This window comes from Podarcis bocagei, assembly GCF_964188305.1.
Source record: "Podarcis bocagei genome assembly, chromosome: 5".
Classification (NCBI taxonomy): domain Eukaryota; kingdom Metazoa; phylum Chordata; class Lepidosauria; order Squamata; family Lacertidae; genus Podarcis; species Podarcis bocagei.
Genome location: NC_138129.1, coordinates 31,372,148 through 31,392,533, shown reverse-complemented (window position 1 = coordinate 31,392,533; position 20,386 = coordinate 31,372,148). Strand labels below are relative to the sequence as shown.

The 20,386-nt window shown below is 46.4% G+C and overlaps 1 protein-coding gene across 1 annotated transcript in view; it reads right to left on the bottom strand.

Annotated features, from left to right (window-relative positions):
* SNTA1 (syntrophin alpha 1) overlaps positions 1 to 20,386 on the bottom strand; it is a 62,619-nt gene that overhangs the window by 2,836 nt on the left and 39,397 nt on the right. Inside the window, exons 3-6 of the mRNA XM_081196401.1 lie at positions 8,378 to 8,573; positions 7,376 to 7,583; positions 3,752 to 3,882; positions 968 to 1,164 (exon numbers count right to left, since the gene is read on the bottom strand). Of these exons, the coding sequence (XP_081052527.1) occupies positions 968 to 1,164; positions 3,752 to 3,882; positions 7,376 to 7,583; positions 8,378 to 8,573 (732 nt within the window). The remainder of the gene's footprint in view (positions 1 to 967; positions 1,165 to 3,751; positions 3,883 to 7,375; positions 7,584 to 8,377; positions 8,574 to 20,386) is intronic.

Below are 20,386 nucleotides of genomic sequence, written 5' to 3'. Positions count from 1 at the left end.
GTGGAGAAAGAGAAAAGCCTGAATTGAACTTGGCATTGAACTTTGCTTTCTAGAGAATGGACTGATGCTGAGACACAGAAACCTACTGCAGGTTCTTGCTGGCTATAGGTAAAAAAAGGTAAAGGACCCCTGGATGATTAAGTCCAATCAAAGGAGACTATGGGATTGCGGTGCTCATCTCACTTTCAGGCCAAGGGAGCTGGCATTTGTCCACAGACAGCTTTCTGGGTCATGTGGCCAGCATGACTAAACCGCTTCTGGTGCAACAGAACACTGTGACGGAAACCAGAGCACATGAAAATGCTGTTTACCTTCCCACCGCGGCGGTACCTATTTATCTACTTGCACTGGTATGCTTTTAAACTGCCAGGTTGGCAGGAGCTGGGAGCTCAACCCATCTCAGGGATTTGAACCACCGACCTGATCAACAAGCCCAAGAGGCTCTGTGGTTTAGACAACAGCACCACCCGCATCCCTTGCTGGCTATAATCATTTGGGAGTAGCATATAGAGAGACCAGAAAGTTCCCCCCCAAGCTCTTCATAATCAAGGCAAAGATCTGTCATCCAAGCTACTCTCCCATTATTCAAGGGTAAATAAACTATCCAGCAGATAGTTCACATATGGTGAGCTTAGAAGTGGCAGTAATGCTGGGATAACTGAAGAAGTATGCATGCACATGAAAGCGCATACCAATAACTAACTTAGTTGGTCTCTAAGGTGCTACTGGAAGGATTTTTTTTATTTTGCTGGGATAACAGTCTCCTATCCTAACCCAGTTTACCCAGTCATGCCTTGGGGTGCTGGACTAAAGAGTAGGTTCTCTCCAAGAACCCCTGGTTCTAGGTCAGTCTACAATGCTGGACTGGCAAGTTGGAGAACCCCCCAAGCAAATGGGGCCATGGACTCATTCCCGTTCCTCGGAAAGCCTCAAGTCCCCATGTGTGAAGCTCCACCTGCTTCCTGACCTGTCGACACTTCCTGGACACACTCAGCAGCATTGTGGCAACCATCTACCAGCATCCTTGTCCACGTGGCCAGGTCCCGGTGTGTCTCCACGCTAAACAGGTGCGTCTCTACGCCTTTCTTGGTTCCAGTCCGCAAAGCAAACGAGAGCTCTGAGTCGTAGAGGAGGGAACCCTTGGATGGGCCAGAATGCACAAGCCTGTAGGGATTGGTTCAGAAAGGGCCTTTCAGCGCAACAAACTCTTCCCATGGTCAGATTACCAGTTAGCCAATACTGCAGCCTGGGGCTAGGCTAATGCATGGCGAGCAATCGAGTGTGCATTTTATGAGACACAGCAGAAGTCTAAATATACCAAGAGGTCGTGTGGTAGCTTGAAGTCCAATACATTTTATTGTCCCAAAGGTTAATGCAAAGGTGGGAAACCCATCAGCCTCCAGGTGTTGTTAGACTACAACTCCCATCAACTCTGACATTAGTTATGGTGTTTGGCGCTGGTGGGAGCTGAAGTCAGTGCCAATTAGCTGAGTGGTGGTAACTCCAAGCTTGGCTGGACACTTCAAAGGAAAAACTGGCAACTTGACTTTGTAGTGAGATCAGGGGATTTGTCAGATGGGTGGACCCCTCCTAGGTGTCAAAATGGACCACAGAAGGGTGGAGGAATCCAGGATCTGCATCCCCACCCTTGCATTAAAGGCACAGGACAAAGCTTCATCCCATACTGAGTCTGGAAACGCAAATCCAGATTTCCCCATAGGAATTCTTACATGCATGTTTGCTTTCAAGCTGCTGCACCATAACCTGGGGTGCTTGGTCAACGCCTGCATTACCTGCAACTGTATACTGTCAATATCCTGTCAACCCATGGACTTGTGCTGGATTACAGGGCTGCTTCACATATGGCACTTTTTAAAGATACGCATGCAAGAGGTTTTTGTGTGCACATCTTGAAGGCAAGTGGGATTGGCCCTCTATCAAATGTATACTCGGTGGCAAAGCCTCACTTTTATTTTGGTTTCTTGTTCTGTCACTAGAACAGTTGTGTGACATAATGGCCGCTAGAGGTCACCCGAATAACATCTGTAACTCAGCTGCACCATCAACTGCCCAGAAACACCATCCATGGAGCAAAGTATATTTTCTGAAACCCATCCCTCTCCCTCTCTCCCTCCACCCCCTCTTACACTTACACACACACACACACACACACACACACACACACACACAGGCCTATCAAAAAAAGGCAAAATCCTTTCTTTAATATATTTCTGTTGACTGGTAATTTGTATTTCAGACCCTAAACACAAGGGGGCAGCAGAACCATAGAAATGCTTCAAACAGAAGGAACACCCCATCTCCAGTTTCTTAAACTTCGTTTTTTTAAATCGAACCTTTCCATGAGTGATGGCTGCATATTATTTTTGGTATACAAAGGCATACAAACGATTCTTCAGATGGAACCACAGGGTAGGACAGAGCCCAGACCCTTCTCCCTGAGTAAGATCACTCATATATTCTTCACTTTGACTAACATACATAAACTCAGATCAGAGAGTGCTACTAAGCAAGAGTTAGGAAACTTTCTGACAAGGAAAGAGGACTTGACAGAGAGAGTCAGTCCACAAACGGCAAAGGGAGATAAACCAAGAGTCAGTCGCCAGGCACCAGGATCACTTCACTTTTTAGCTGTATCACACCTTGGTTTGTTCCATTTCCCCGACGTTTCCCTAACTGTTGATTTCCGCACTACATTTGAGTTTGTCGTATGACGCAAAAGCCATCAAGAAAACGAATGGAATGTAGCACATTTTTACTGCTCATTTCTGCGTTATTTGATTACAGGGGGGGGGGGAACTGAAGCCCCCTTAACTTGGGAAATCACGGGGGTAATTGGGGGGGGGGGTATTCATTTGGTTTTGTTTCCATTCTGTAGCCTGTGTTTTCTAGATTGCATTTTTATGTTGCGAACCGCCCTGAGATGAAGGGTGGTATACAAATTAATAATAGCACTAATAAATAAGTAAAGTGACAATTTTTGGGGTGGTATATTAGCATACAGTTCCTTCCTGCTGCTTTCATGAGGGAATCTATGGGGGAACAGAAGCACACATGTGCGGAAATGGGTGAAATTTAGCATGGTAATATTGGTGGAAAAGCCACAGTTCCATTAACCCAACAGGTACTGCAGCATGGGCGGAACATTAGAAAACAGGACAGAAGCACAAGCATTATCAGCAGGAAAACTAACACAATTTTGCCCTGGTCTGAATGCACCCCTAAAATGTTTGAAGTGCTCCCCTACTGTTTTGGTCTACCATCAGCACCAGACAGCATGGTCAATGCTCAGGGATGAGGAGAACACCAGGTTGGGGAAGGGATGGTATGCAACAACTTGGGAAGGAAAGGACAACCCCCTAAATGGAGATGTTTTCAAAATGTTGGAATTAGTACAGCCTTTATATGACTGCTTGCTCCTGAATCCATCCATAAGAAATGGAAAGGGACCACTCTTTTGACCATCATAACTGAGTGAAGAGAAGATTGTTTACTGCATCCAAGCTCTCTCTTCGCTGGGGAGCTCTATTGGTAGCGACACAGTCCAAGCAGTGACAGAGAGAGGACCAGAGACTATGCAAGAGAAAGGGGGTATCGAGTTAAAGAGGATGACATCCCTGGAGGCAGGACTAACCCAGCTACTCAGAAAGAAGCTTTTACAAACTCCAGCAAATCGAGTTCTGAACAGGAAAGCAGAGCAGCATGCGTGTTCCAAAACTGCAGCTTGCATTACCTGGTGGCGATGAGAGGGAAACTGTGCGTTGGCTTATTCAGGGCCTCTCTGCTTTGCGGAAGGCTGCTATAGAAGAGAAGTTCCTTCTCAGTGAGGAGGGCCAGGATATTCTTCGTCCCATCACCGGGGAGCTGAGAACAAAGTAACAGTCACAGAAGCACAGAACAGACAGAAACGCTCAAATTGTCACAGCTAACAGGGGAAGAAGAAACTATAAGCAGGGTAGATATGTTGTTCTTGGGAATATCTTAATTATGGAACCAGTGCAGAGAAGGCCCTGTTCTGTACAGTAGCTGATTTATAACACTTGGTGGGCAGATGGAGTCCAGAGCAAAGATGACACCCTAAGAACTTGACTGGGTGTGTGTAGGAACAGTTTTGTCCAAGACATGCTAGGCTTATAGGGCAAGGGTGAGGAACCTCTGGCCCTCTAATATTTTTGGCCCCAACTCCCCATCAGCCTCAGCCAGCATGGCTAGTGGTCAGGCCTGGTGTAGTGTAAAAACATCTGGAAGGCTACAGGTTCCTCATCCATAATATAGGGCTTTATAAGAAAGATGGGTGGCCTTATCTGCTTCTGGTCTGTGCCACGTTTGCATGTTTTGACCCATAATTCTATTCTGTTTCTGTATTAATCTGTGAATTGCTAGCTAGCAAAATTGGTATGTAAATGCCTCTTTCGAATCATTTAAACTGCTGAGAACTGCATCACAAAATCTAGAGAAGGATGAAATATTGTGGGTAGCCAAGTTCCAATGTGCACATGAGTCCAAGAGGGGCAGAGGACATTTTTCATCAAGATTCATGACATTTACATTCCGTGAGCATCCCTATAGACACATGGACAACCACATCCTTCAATCACACCTGGAAGCTATCAAGCAGACACTGTAACTGACATAACACAGTTGTCTATAGTCTTCCAGTGATGTAACCCTCAAATGGAGATGGTTACAGTGGTGCCCCGCAAGACGAAATTAATTCGTTCCGCAAGTTTTGTCGTCTAGCGAATTTTTCGTCTTGCGAATCACGAAATCCCATAGGAATGCATTGAAAATCAATTAATGCGTTCCTATGGTCAAAAAAAGTCCAAACAAAGCCAAATTTGGTACAACAACAGTTTATTAACTGCTCTTTAAAGTCACACATACTGTAAAGAGCAGTTCAAAAATTGAAGGGAAAATAAATTAACTTTATAAACAAAACATGTCTTTGTTTTTAGACAAAGGAAACAAAGCCGCGAGACGTTTTCGTCTTGCGAAGCAAGCCCATAGGGAAATTTCGTCTTGCGAGGCAAATCGAAAACGGAAAAACCTTTCGTCTAGCGAGTTTTTTGTCTTGCAAGGCATTCGTCTTGCGAGGTACCACTGTATATGAATATTGTTCGTATACATTCTAGTCAGATTCAGACATTTCCACAGTGGCATATGAACCACTTCTCCATGAGTTCTTCCTTTCCCACGTAACAGATGTATGCTGAAACCATACATGCAGGGCAAGTCCTGTAGTTCCCTCCTTGAAGGTGGAGCAAAAAATGATCGCATGACGAAGAGCCATATAGTTGACCCAACTCAGGTGGTTTCAACTTACAGACCTTACTGGAAGAAGTCATGGGGAAGCAGTACCTGTGATGGTGTGGTAATATGTGTGGCAGACTCTAACACCTGGGGAGGAGGATAAAATTCAATTTCAGGAGAAAAGCGTTGGGGAAATGTGCCGGATAACAAGGACATCGGGTGAAACCACATAACCTCTGCACAAACACATTAAAACTAAAGTTCAATGAACAACCAACGTGGAACTTCTCTGCAAACCTTGTACAAACAAATCAAGATGGATGCTCAAGAAACAGGTCATCTGGAAGCAAGCTCACAGCCGCGCTAAGGCAGAGAGGCAAGAGTTGCTCTCCCTTTTGAGAAACGTAAAAGCCGGCTGTTATCCAAACCAAAGCATTCCTGGACCAATGTGCATGTTTATAAAAATGCGTAAGATCGAAGGAGACAGGATTTCCGCCTAAATATAAATCAGATGCTGAGTTGGAGCTCTAGAGAAGAGCAGCATTAAGGATCCAGCGGTGGGTGCAGTGGATTACCGTTCCGGGTTTTGATGAAGATGAGATCCTACTCTGCTGCGAACCGAGTGGGCTCGACTTGGGCGGCTAACGCAGCTCATGCAGATGCCAAGTTGGCCATAGGAAGCTTTTGTTACCTAACCATCTACTTGCCATGCAACAGCCACAGTCACAAATGGGTGCCATGTGACCAGGCTGTTAAGTGGCTGTCTGAATCCATTCAGCCACTCGTCCAGCTTGATGAGATGAGAACCCTTAAGGCACTTCTTGGTGCACTGAAAAGTGACAGAAATACTAATCATAGCAGGAAAATTATTATTAGGAAAAGCCACCTACTGATCACTAATCTCCTCTTACACATGTGGAGCAAACAAACAACTGTAAAGTAGGCCGCATGGTCTGGAGAAGGGAGGGTGTTTTTGTTTAGCACCGGGAACTACTTCAAAAACAAAAGCATGAGAGGGGGCCACTACTGATTGGTACAGGACAGGTGTCAATCAGCAGTCCATGGATTTGCTTGCCATTCTTATGACAGATTATTGTTCGGGGAACATAATCCTCAGACACAAATAAGAGAGGCTTTTCTGAGGTGGGGAGGGAACTCTTGATGTATGGATTTAGGAAGGACAAAAAGATAATGTTATAATGTTCTTTTCATTCATTTCCTTTATTTAATTTTCCCATTTTAAGAAGAGTTCTTGTTCATTGTGAATTTTCAGTATAATATGGGCTCTTTCCAGGGAGATGGGAAGCTAGGTGCCTTATACGGAGTCAGAAACCAAACCTAGAGGCATTGCAGGAGAAATTGGGCGCTCAGCCACCTATAGGCATCTAGTTCTCATTGATCAGGCAAGAGGCCTGAAGAGGGCTCAAATGTTCATGTGACCAAATACAATGAATTCTGCAGGATCCCAAAGCAGCCCTGGTAACTACCGTATCTTTTGCTCTAAAAAGTAAGGGGAAGTGTGTGTGTGTCTTATGGAGTGAATGCAGGCTGCGCAGCTATCCCAGAAGCCAGAACAGCAAGAAGGATTGCTGCTTTCACTGCACAGCGATCCCTCTTGCTGTTCTGGCTTCTGAGATTCAGAATATTTTTTTTCTTGTTTTCCTCCTCCCAAAACTAGGTGCATCTTGTGGTCTGGTGCATCTTATAGAGCGAAAAATATGGTAATCCTGTGGTCACTTAACTGGGTGTAAATTCCACTGAATTCAGTGGGGCTTACGTCTGAGTAGAGATGTATAGGATTGCCCTGTAGGTCAATAAAAATTACTTTTCCACAGATGTTTTATTAGGAATCCATTTGCACAAGTGGAATAAAATAAGAAAGAGAGCCACTTTGGACAAGTCTCCCTACTTCAAACATTATACAACTCAAACTAGGGAGAGTGTGCAGACTAAGAACATGCACACACCGGCATAATTTGAGATAAGATTTGTTGGCCAAGGACTGCCTCGGGATTGCGTTGCCTTCCTCAAGTTGTGTTTGGTAGCTACAGACATTTATATATATCCCCATGAGCAGTGCAGTTCAAACCAAGAAGATCACCATTACCTGTTCGGTCAGCCAACCAACGTGCTTGATGTCTCTACTTCCTGCAACACTGACTCCAGACTGTGAGGTCCTCAGCTCCTCTTTGACTCTTGGCAGCAGGGCACTGATGTTGCTGTGGATGGCATTGAACCAGGCCTGGGCAGACACCTCATCTTTTGCTCGAAGGAACAAGGGGATCCGTCCGTCTGCTGAGCACACTTCCAGGTATCTGCATGAAGAATCTCCCTTAACTTGAGAATGAAACCCTTCTGGCAGCCCAGACACAAACTGTTACATGTAGTTTTGCCTAATATACATTTTTGCAAACAGTGCCCCCTATTTCAGTGCATTGCAAAATTCAGAGAAGTACGAATTCCGAAGGATGAATGCATTTTGGTGCCGATATTGTTTTGAGAGGTGCAAATTTAGTGGGTTTACAAACCTTTCAATGTGGACTGAAGCAAAGTTCTGCCCTATCCCTAGTTCCAAAGCCTTCAAGGGGATTGTTCTTGACTACATGGGCTTGCAGTTTCAGGTGTATCTGCGATCAGGACTGGGTGCTCTGCCCTGTCTCTTGGTAGGTGGGGTGGAGTTGACCGGATTTGCCATGCTATGGCTTCCAAGTCTACAGTGGTTCTTACCTGTGGTCCTACTGAAAGCCATGGCCTTCTTTAGGTCTCATCTTTAGCCCAAGACATTTGCAATGCAGGGTGAACTCACAATATTATATTGATGTAATCCCACTCATTTGACACAGTTAATAGGATAGATCCAGCTCATTCTGAGCATTCAAAGCACTTTAAAATACATCTCAGCAATGCAGAGGGGTACAAAGTTAAGCATTCAAAGGAAAAAAGGCTGTGGACACAAGCTTTCAGAAAGGCGTTCTGTACATTTTATTCCATTTTCCTGCAACCACACAGATCAGTCAAGATTACATGCCAAAGTGCAACTCTGATGTACAAATGCCTCTACAGGTGGCATAAGACCACTGAGAAAAAGTCAAGGGAATTGCGGCATTACCTGTTTTCTGGATCGCTAGGGAGACATTTCCGTGATATGTAGCACATTTTTAAGGGGATGCTCTTGCCTTCCTTGAGGTCTCGTAGGGAGAGAGCAGGCGAAGCTTGCTTCTGAAAGGCTGGCGAAGAGTCCCAGCTTACAGTTGCACCAGATGAGGAATTTTTAAAATAGGGAGAGATCTCCTTCATGTATTTTACTGGAAAAGAGAAAACCAACACACAGAACGTTCAGGTGCACAATTCCAGGTACTTCTGCAACAGGTTGCTTCCATTCCTGCCACTCTCCAGTGATCTATAGTCCGGGCACCAACTAAAGCAGATTTCACAGATGCTTCCCAAAACATCCTGTGCGCCTGCCATCAGCAAGGTTTCTTAAGTGAAAGAGTCTTCGTGAGCTTTTCTTTTGGGAGCTGGAAATCTGAATGTTTTCCTTATCCAGAGTCATTCTTGAACATGAACAGAATTTGTTCTCCTTTTAAGCCACCCTATAATTATAGGCTGTGCAAGGTGAGAATGTCTTTAAAGCAGGTAAGAGCACAAAGAACTCTGCACCTTTTCTATTTGTGGTTTGTGGTGTACCGTTGTATTGCTAGATCATCTGCAAGGGTTCTTAGCACAGAAGAGAAATCAAAATTAAAAGTAATTTCTCACCAATTTCAGGGTGGGTTAAAACAACCACAGCTTTATTTCTTGTCAAGATGGAAAAACAAGACAGTAATTAGAAAAAAAAATATCCATGCAGATAAGCTTGACATTGAGATTTTTTAATCCATCCCTAGTGAGACCCATTTGTTTGCAATTTCTAAACACTTTTAAAAGGCAGCCCGAATGTCTAACACAATGCAGGGCAGAGTTTGAAGTGGCATCTTGAGCACACATGGCAAGCAAAGATGTCATTGTTCCAAGATGTGCGTCAGAAAAGCTTGCAAGTGAACCTGTACCTACACAGCGAAGCTTTTACAGCTCTGCGATGGCATGGTAAATATAGACTGAGTTTCTAGCTACAGACATGGTGAGTCAATCACGCAGTGGTTTTATCACATGCCAAACAAACAAACAAGCCAAAAATTCTGCACAGATCCACTCAGCCCATATTCTCAAAATGCCAGAGTGATTATGCAAATACGCCAGATGGCAACTAAACCCAAGCCCCTTTCACTTTATGCCAAAATCAATACTTCTAGAACCTGATTGTGTTCCATATTGCTGCCTTAAAGTCTACTGGAAACATTCCCCCCCCCTCTCTCTCTCTCTCTATATATATATCACCCCAGTGTTCCCTATTCTAGTTGGTGGTATACCCATAAGAACACACAGCTTTCCTATTCAGCACACCGAATGCATAAGTGATTTTTTCAAGATCTTGCCTGCCTCAGATAAGCAGCATACTTGTGCACCAGTATTTATTTCACAAAATTTATATACCACTTCACCATTAAAAAAAAAGAACAAGATACCTCAAAGCAGTTCACAAAAATAATAAAAGAAGGAAATTTTCAGGAAAAAAAGCAGTTTAAAAACAACTATTTAAAACATTCAGAAATCATCAAAATAAACGCTAAGCTAAAAAACACACTAAAACACAGGTCAACAGACTACAGTGGTACCTTGGGTTAAGTACTTAATTCGTTCTGGAGGTCCGTTCTTAACCTGAAACTGTTCTTAACCTGAAGCACCACTTTAGCTAATGGGGCCTCCTGCTGCTGCCGCGCCACTGGAGCACGATTTCTGTTCTCATCCTGAAGCAAAGTTCTTAACCCGAGGTACTATTTCTGGGTTAGTGGAGTCTGTAACCTGAAGCGTATGTAACCACTGTATGTGTCTGGATAAGCTTGCCTAAGCAAAAATGTTTTTTAGCAGGGGCCAAAAAGAGTACAGTGAAGGCACCCGCCTAATGCCAAGAGGCAGTGAATTCCAAAGTGTGGGTGTTGCCACACCAAAACATCGATTTATCACAAATGCAGAACAAGTATTATGTGGCGCTTGTAATGGTGCCAGTTCCTGCACATAAAGGAGTAAGGCGATCTCGTAAGTAAATTGGTCCCAAGCCGTAAGGGGCCTTATATACCAATATTAACACCCTGAACTTGGCCCAGCAGCAAATCGACAACCAGTGCTGATCTTTGAGCACAGGTGTTATATACTGACAGGTTCTCACTCCTGTCAGCAATCGTCCCGCAGCTTCCGGGGTCAAGAGCAAGGGAAGCCTCACATAGAGCGCATTGCAGTAACTGCGCACATCCTCTATGTATTGTGATATGCCAGACAATTCCTATCTCTTCAGTGCACCGTTTGTGTGCTCTATGTGCAGTGGCTGTCTAGCCTGCTCTTCCTGGTTGTGAGACAGGAAAAACCCCGGAGGAACGGACGTAGGATCCTATTTCAATGGCAACTATTTAAAACAGAGTAAGTGCTGCAGTGGATCCTTAAGTTTGGACCTCAAAGCCGAGTCCGCAGTTCTCAGCCTATCGCTTTGCAATCAGCACAACTGCTATTTAAAGCGATGAGGGGCACCGCGAAGAAACAAGGGCAGTTGGGGCAGATATCTGACAGTGCGCTAAATAGATTACTTTTTACACTTGTTCCCAATACGTCGTATAAATGTTCCCGCCTGTGCAAGCTGTTCTCCGACCGCCAGCCAACACGCAGTTCAAAGGCACCGGGATGCCAGCCAAGATTGCTCCAAGTGCGGTCTAGTGGGAGCCTCTGTCACTGCAGTGGATCAGCTCATATAAAGGAGAGATAAATAGCTCGTGTACGCAGAGCAACACACTTCTGTTTGTATTAACTGGAAGTGGGGCAACACGCAGCAGAAACTGGGTACTGCAGGGGAAACTGCAAGTGTAGGATCTGTGAGGGGGGGGGAGACGTGACACAGCGGGGCTGGAAGAGTGGCAGATCATGTGAGATTTGCTCTGACATAATTCGCGGCGTGGCCTAACCCAGCCTATAATCCCTTCTCTGCCTCAGGCAGTGGAGACTGCTCCATTAGAAGAAGAAGAGTTTGGATTTGATATCCCGCTTTATCACTACCCGAAGGAGTCTCAAAGCAGCTAACATTCTCCTTCTCTTCCTCCCCCACAAGAAACACTCTGTGAGGTGAGTGGGGCTGAGAGACTTCAGAGAAGTGTGACTAGCCCAAGGTCACCCAGCAGCTGCATGTGGAGGAGCGGAGACACGAACCCGGTTCACCAGATTACGAGTCCACCGCTCTTAACCACTACACCACACTGGCTCTCCACACTGACCGCCCCCCCCAACCTCAGCCCACCCTCAACCTGTCCCCACCTGTTGCCTGCCTTTTTCAACCAGTCCAGGGAGTGGCACTGCCTGTCGCCTTCCCCTTCCTCCATCTCAGTGCTGCATTTGAAGAACTCAGGAGGACGGGGGACAAATGTTGGTTCCCCCATCATTGGCTATGGCTCAGCCTATCATGTCGGGCTCCCTGCCTTCCGCCCCACCATTTCCAAGGGGCAACAGCCACCAGGGCACTAACAATGTCCCACCTTACAAGTGCTGGAGAGGCAGCCATGCTTGTTGAATCTGTTGCAACAGAGTCAAGAGTCTTGTGGCATCTTAAAGGCTAACAAATTTTATTATGGTGCAAACCAGGCTTCCTCAAACTCAGCCCTCCAGATGTTTTGAGACTACAATTCCCATCATCCCTGGCCACTGGTCCTGCTAGCTAGGGATCATGGGAGTTGTAGCCCAAAAACATCTGGAGGGCTGAGTTTGAGGAAGCCTGGTGTAAACTAATGAAGTGGACAGTAGCCTGTGGAATAAATAATAAAACTTGTTAGCCTGTGAATTTATTATTATTATTATTATTATTATTATTATTAGGCTATCAAGATAATGGGTTGCATTCAACTAAATTCTACTTAGAGCAGACCCTTTAAAATTAATGAGCTCAAGTTAGTCATGTCCATTTACTGCAATGGGTGTACCTTGAGTAGGGCTAGCATTAAAAACCACCCATTAGATGAAAAGCTGTTTTGAAACATTCAAAAGGTGCTATATAAATGATAGGATCATAGTGGTTAAATAGAACTATGGCTTGCCTCTGCAGCCCTGGATTTTTAAATGAGCACAACCAGCAGTCATAAGCCCAAACAGTACCTTAGATCAGTGTTTCCCAACCACTGTTCCGCGGCACACTAGTGTGCCGCGAGTTGTTGCCTGGTGTGCCGCGAGATGTTGCCTGGAGGGAGGCGGGCGAGTCGGGCGGCGAGAGGCGGGGCGGCGGCGGCGAGGAGAGGCCGCCCAGCGCGGGGCTCTTGCCGTCTGCCTGCCTGGCTGCCTGCGAGCTCGGCGGGCAGCGCCTCCGTCCGCAGCGCCCGCCCCTGCCAAAGCTCACCCAGCCAAACCGCGCTCTCCTTCCTGCCTCGCTTTGCTGCCCCCTCCCCCCCCACCCCCAAAGCTTGGAGGTTCCCCGGCAAGGGGGAGGGAAACAAATTGAAACTTACACTTTTGTGCGTCCCTCCCGGCGTGACGCTGCACGCTGACGTCACGGGGCTGTAATGGTGGTGTGCCTCAAGATTTTTTTCATCAAACAAGTGTGCCTTTGCCCAAAAAAGGTTGGGAAACACTGCCTTAGATAATTGAAAAATACTTGATCCAAATCCATCAAGGAACATGGAGGTGTGAAATCTGTTATTTACACACTGATCTTTTTAATCACTTTTGAGTCTTAAGGTGGTGGCCATTACATTAATGGCTCAAGAGACCTCTGTTTCTTTTAATACTGCATGCATTAGACTGCACAGATGGCAGCTATTGTGCTGGCCACCCAAAGCGAGATGTGCTCAATTTTGCATGTTCCTGTGTTTTATATTTCCCAAACCTGTGCATTCAGCACTTAATGGAGTCTTTTTTGCCACTGGCTTTTTTTTTTAAAGAACCAAACTGGGAAGTGCATTAAAAAACCCCTCCAAACCTCTTAGTCCAATGCCCAATTGTGCAATTTTAAGAATGGAATCAATTGTATATATTGGTTACTAAAGCAGCAACCAAGATTCAGTCAGCCTGCCCGGAGCCTGGAATTTTTGTAGTGGCACACAAACAATTCTGGAGCATCTCTCTGTAGCAAAGGGCTGCTTTAACCAAAGAACATTGTCCCTTTTTGAAGTGGTGCAGCCTTGGCCAATGACTCAAGCTTTCCTCAGATTAACCCCAAATGTTTCCATGTGTCGCTCTTTCCTTTGGAGTTGTGCAACTTCTGTATTGACTGTGCCAGCCCCATTCAATGTGCTTATGGTTTAGGCTGCTGACTGTACAACAGCCAACGCTGTGGTCTGCACATTTCTCCCCTGCAAATACTAGTATGGCCTTTTTCAGCATACATGCTGAAGACATTTATTAGGGGGGGGTGCTGTGGGGGTAAGGCATCTGTTTTCCAGAGACCCCCACCTAAAATCCAAGAAAACCCACTTCAAATCAGTGTTGACAGTACTGTGTCTAGATGGACCATGGTTTGAATCATTATAAGACAGCTTCCACTGTTATCTACTCCTGCCTCAGGAAATTGTACCCTTTCAGTTATGTTCACACTAACAACTGTGCTGAAGCCTGACAACCTGGTGTGCCTTCTGCCTCTACCGAAACAGCCAAGGAAGCAAAGAGGGCTACAAAATGGTGGTGTCTGTTCTTCAAAAACTGAGTCTGGAACCCAATGCATCTTGGGGCGTTTGTGATTCCTTATATACAATCTCTACTGGGTGATGTGCTTAATATGGAATTGCTTCTACAGTTCACCATCAAGTACTGCTCTTCCAAAAGAGTTGTATTCAGGGCTTTTTCTCAGCCAAAACTCTCTGGAACTCAGTTCTGGCGCCTCTCAGGTGGGCGCCGTTGCCATTCTAAGAGAATGTGGTGATTTCCGGCACCTCTTTTTCTAGAAAAATAGCACTGGTTATATTAATCACTTTCCTTGAGAAAAGTAAAACTAAGGATGGTCAAGATGTGCCAATTAGGTCAGAAATATCTGAGGATACATTCATTTGAAGCCCTTTGGCAACCAGCATTGTGATCCAAATCTGTCTTCTCTTACCAGGAAAGCGTCTGGGCTGGGCATGTGGCAGAAGGGGCAGCTGATCTAGGGAAAGAAGGGATGGGGACCTGGTGGCCTTCCAGATGGTGTCTGACTATGACTCCCATTAGTCCCAGCCAGCAGGGTCAGAGATTATGCAAGTGCATCTGGAGAGCCACAAGTCCCCCATCCCTGAGTTAAGGCAATGCTCTGAAGGACTGCTTCTTCAGGCAACAGCGGAGGATTTGCCAACTCCTCTGTAAATTGCAAGGCTGAATTTCTTTCGCTTCTAAGTGTACAAACTTCTCCTGGGGAAAAGCAGCAGCAAACAATCACCCAAAGCCTTGGCCTGTGTCCCTGTGTTCCTAAAGCTGTCTCTTTAGTCAAACGCTCTCATGTTCAGAAGCACCTTGCCAATTGTTCCTCTCCCTCTCTCAAGCTGCGTCAACCATCTATGACACACACGGGAGGATCACGCTCTAGACCGTGGCAGGTATTGTTTACCATCTCTTTTTAAAGCAGCAACATCTCTCTGTGTGTGCATCAATATACCAACTGTTTCTCTTTTAAACCCTTTTAAATAGATTTTTTTAAAATATATTTGAAAACGCATCCCTGGCCTTTTTCACCCCACAAGCTCAAGGCAGCTTACAAAACACTATCTCATAGTAAAACGATGAGTGTGGAAGGAAAGTAGCAGCCCAAGAAAAGGAACAAGGTAGAGGTTTTGTTTATTTCGCCCTGCTGGGCTAAATCTGACAGGTGGGTGGGGCTACCCACCTATCAAAACACCAAAGGCACTCAAAGCCTCGATTTTTGGAACGTCAAAGCCCAGCGTGGGCTATTTAAAAGCCCTTTTGCAAACAGCCCTGTACAGCTCTTTAAACCTCTGGTTTTCAGAGGTTCAAAAGGCAGATCCTGCTGTTTGTAAGCCCTTTTTCAAACAGGTCTGCACTGTTCTCTGATCCTCTGAAAAAACAAAGTGGGGCAGTTTGCAAAAGGGCTTTCAAATAGCTGCACACTATACTAGAGCTGTGTGTTCCTGTTCTCAGCAGGGGAACTGGTGTCCACAGCTAAACTGGGCAGGATTCAACTTCTGCTCATTAGCTGATGAGCAGGGTGAAATCCTGCTGCTTTGGCTGCATCTGCCAGTTCTCCCTGCTGGGAAGAGGCATGCATAGTCATAGCATAACCAACCACCAACCACCCCAAAAATCTGCTGCCTCTTCTCTCCAGGCAGCCACAAAGATCAGGCCCAGAGGAAGAGGGAAAGTGAACAGGGCAAGTGTAATACAGATGTGAATAATAGTAGGGAGGGGGTCTTGCCAAAAGTCTGGAAGTGGAACTGGCTGGAGGTTCAACAGTTCTGAAGGCCAGAGCACACAGGTATACAGCTGGCAAGAAGCAAACCCATGCCAGCTAATAAGCAATACATTCATGCCATTGGGGAGGGAGACTTGTGTCTGTAAGCACAGGGTTCACACTAGTGTGCACTCGCCATGTGCACTAGCCCAACTCATAGCTGCGGACATGCCTTAGACCTGGTGTTCACCTCAATGGATGTTGGTGATCTGACACTAAGTAAAAGTGAAACTAAAGAAGTGCCATGGTCAGATCACTTCCTGGTGGAACTGGACTTCTCCGCGACCCTTCCCCTCTGCAGGGAGGTGGGACTGATTCGGATGGTCTGCCCCCACCACTTAATGGATCCAAATGGTTGCCAGAGAGTGGTAAAGGGACCCCTGACCATTAGGTCCAGTCGCAGACGACTCTGGGGTTGCGGTGCTCATCTTGCTTTACTGGCCGAGGGAGCCGGCATACAGCTTCTGGGTCATGTGACCAGCATGACTAAGCTGCTTCTGGCGAACCAGAGAGTGGTAGGGGATGCTTTATCCCGTGTTGATGGCCTTTCAGCTGATTCCCTAGTGGCCCACTGGAATGTGGAGTTAACCAGGCCTATTGACTGTTTGGCTCCGAAGCGCCCTCTCCGGAGCCCGGACAGCCCCGTGGTTTTCCACGGATCTGAGGGCAATGAAACAATCGTTGAGACGGCTAGAGCGCCGGTGGCGGATAACTCATTCCGAATCTGACCGGACACAGGTTAGAGCTCAACGTCGAGCCTACCAAGTGGCGGTAGCGACGGCGAAGAAGACTTTCTTCACAGCCTCTATTGCATCTGCAGAAAACAGCAGCAGGAGACTCTTTCAGGTGGTTCGCAATTTAGCGGAACCACCTGCTCCATCGAGGCCCAGTACGAGCCACATGATCTCCTGCAATGATTTTGCGAAGTTTTTTGCAGATAAAGTCACTCAGGAAGAGGTAGACTCCACCGTGGCAGCAGGGGCAGGAGAGTGCTAGAGTCCTGTCTAGTCAAGTTGAATGGGATCAATTCCAATCTGTTACCTCTGAGGATGTGGACAGGCTGCTTGCACGAGTGAAACCAACCATCATTAAACCACTTCTTTAAAAAACATCTTTAGACCTGGCCAATATGGCAAACTATCGCCCAGTCTCAAATCTTCCATTCTTGGGCAAGGTGATTGAGCCAGTGGTTGCTGAACAACTCCAGGCACGCCTGGGAGAAGCGGACCATTTGGATCCCTTCCAGGTGGGATTCAGACCTCACCATGGGACCGAAACTGCCTTGGTTGCACTGGTCGATGATCTCCGATAGGCTAGGGACAAAGGTGAGAGCTGTTTCTTAGTTCTGCTGGATCCCTCAGTGGCTTTTGATACCATCTATCATAACATCCTTCTGGACTAGAGGGGCTGGGAGCTGGGGGCACTGTTATACAGTGGTTCCACTCCTTCCTCCTGGGCTGTGTTCAGAAAGTGGGGGGGGGCATGAGTGTTCAGTCCCTGGGCTCTCACTTGTGGGGTGCCTCAGGGTTCTGTCTTCTCCCCCATGCTTTTCAACATCTACATGCAGCGGCTGGGAGAGATCATCAGGGGGTTTGGGCTGGGTGTTCATCAGTATGCGGATGATACCCAGCTCTACCTCTCTTTCAAATCAGAACCAGAGAAGGCAGTGAAGGTCCTGTGTGAGTGGATGGAGGTGGCTGGAGGATGGATGGCGGCTAACAGATTGAGGTTGAATCCTGACAAAACAGAAGTACTGTTTTGGGGGGACAGGAGGCATGCAGGTGATGAGGACTCCCTGGTCCTGAATGGGGTAAACATGCCCCTGAAGGACCAGGTGCGCAGGCTGGGAGTCATTTTGGACTCACAGCTTTCCATGGAGGTGCAGGTCAATTCTGTGTCCAGGGCAGCTGTTTACCAGGGCAGGCTGAGAGCCTATCTGCCCGCAGACTGTCTCTCCAGAGTGGTGTATGCTCTAGTTATCTCTCGCTTGGATTACTGCAATGTGCTCTATGTGGGGCTACCTTTGATGGTGACCCAGAAACTACAACTAATCCAGAATGCGGCAGCTAGACTGGTGACTGGGAGCAGCCAACGAGACCACATAACACCAGTCTTGAAAGATCTGCATTGGCTCCCAGTACGTTTCCGAGCACAATTCAAAGTGTTGGTGCAGACCTTTAAAGCTCTAAATGGCCTCGGTCCAGTATACCTGAAGGAGCGTCTCCACCCCCATCGTTCTGCCTGGACACTGAGGTCTGACGCCAAGGGCCTTCTGGTGGGTCCCTCGCTGCGAGAAGCCAAGTTACAGGGAACCAGGCAGAGGGCCTTCTCAGTAGTGGCACCCGCCCTGTGGAACACCCTCCCACCAGATGTCAAAGAGAAAAACAACTACCAGACTTCTGAAGGCAGCCCTGTTTAAGGAAGCTTTTAATGTTTAACAGACCATTGCATTTTAATATTTTGTTGGAAGCCACCCAGAGTGGCTGGGGAAATGGGTGGGGTATAAATAATAAATTAATAATAATAATAATAATAATAATAATAATAATAATAATAATAATAATTACTAGGCATGTGTCTTCAAACATCGGGATGTTCGCCAGGGGGGTTGTCTTAATGTGCTTCAAGCTCATTTGCTGTGCAGTGAAACTCTGCTGTGTACCTGCCCCGCTCCTGCCCGCATTCCTTTGCTACCGGTGTATTTCATCTTTTGTCAGCCTTAAACCTGAGCAGCAATTACTGGCCACGTCCAGAGGCAACACTTAAATTGAAATGTATTTCATCGCAATTTGACCCTGACTGGCCCTACTTTCACCTCTGCCTCCCCCGAGTTTGATGGATGTTATTGCTTTCCACCTTTACCCTCTATCTTAGGAAACTCCTTGGGAATGTCATGCTGTACTATTTTGTGGTTTCTTTTAAGGAATAAGGCATGAAACCTGCTGCCTAAGAGGGAAAGCAACCAGGCACCTTTTTCCAGGCCCCTTCCACTTTCACAAAGAGCTTGACCCTGCGAGTGTAAAGACTCGGTCTCTGTGCCCAGGAAACCTGTGGCTGCTGCTTTGGGCAGATCAAGGTCCTGCTAAAAGCACAAAGAGAAACTATCAGAAGTGTTATTAAGGATTTGTTCATTTATTCTTACATTATATCTCGCCCATTCCTCCCTAAGAAGCCCAGAGCAGCAAACACACAAATGATAAAACAGTTTTTAAAAATCTAAGAGGAGTTCCAATACAGAGGCAGCCTTTTTGTTTGGTGAAAATGAGTTAGGAGGCTTAATTGTTCTTGCTTTAAGTTTGTGTTTAGACTAGGGTTGGCGATCCTCTTAGAGCAGGCATGTCCAAAGTCCCTTTTGGGGGTCTAATTTGGCCCACCGGTCAATTAAATCCAGCCCCCATGGCAGTATATGTCCTGGGGTAAAATCCTAAAAAAACAATAAAAAAAATCAGCAACACTGGACGGCTCTCACGCATGTTCACTTCATCAAACCTTGCCTTCTTTGAAAAAAGTTTGGGCACCCCTGTAGAGCCAGAGAGCCACATTCCCTCAGTGGGAATCTTCTCCCAGGTGGACCAAAGCCACACACCCCACTCCTCCCACACCCATTCAAACTCTCCATCCATCCAGTTCTTTCACTTTCTTTCTCTCTTCATTTCATTCCTCCTCCCCATACTTCCCTGGCCTCTCTTAAGCACTAGCACTTTAAAGAGCTCCCATTGGCACCAATGGAGGCATGTAAGAAGCCTAAGTGTGGGGAAATGGAAAAGGGTGGGATTAACCTTTCTATGAGGGACATGGGTGGCGCTGTGGGTTAAACCACAGAGCCTAGGACTTGCCGATCAGAAGGTCGGCGGTTCGAATCCCCACGACGGGGTGAGCTCCCGTTGCTCCTGCCAACCTAGCAGTTCGAAAGCATGTCAAAGTGCAAGTAGATAAATAGGCACCGCTCCGGCGGGAAGGTAAAGGGCGTTTCCGTGCACTGCTCTGGTTCACCAGAAGCGGCTTAGTCATACTAGCCACATGCTGACTAGCTGTACACCAGCTCCCTCGGCCAATAAAGCGAGATGAGCGCCGCAACCCCAGAGTCGGTCACGACTGGACCTAATGGCCAGGGGTCCCTTTACCTTTTAACCCTTCTATCCCTATCTGTGATCCTCCTCAGATAGCCCCTGATCATGGCAATAAAATATCCTGGCGCTCCCGTGCAGCAGCCAGCTTTTACGTGGTTTTCATTGGCACCAATTGAGGCTATGTGAAAGCCTACTTGCTTTTTGATGGTGGCGCAGGAGAGGTATCTGAGAAGCAAGGCTGCATCTGGCTCATGCATGGGCTGGAAGTTATACAAACCCACTTTTGGTAGTTTCTTCTCTTCTCCAAAAAAAGCCCCTGCATTGCATGCGATGGTCTATGGCTCCAAGCAGTAAAATATTTACTTTATTATATAGTAGAAAACAACCCTAATTATAACATCAACTTGGGAGTGTTTTCATGTGGACATTAAAAGTGGGCCTCAAAGGGTTGATTCTCTTAACTCACACTGTTATTTTAGTTTTCATGGGAGCAGGTGGTTTTGGTTTTTATTTTACCCCAAGGCACCCTTTCTCCCTGGGACTGCAGGAG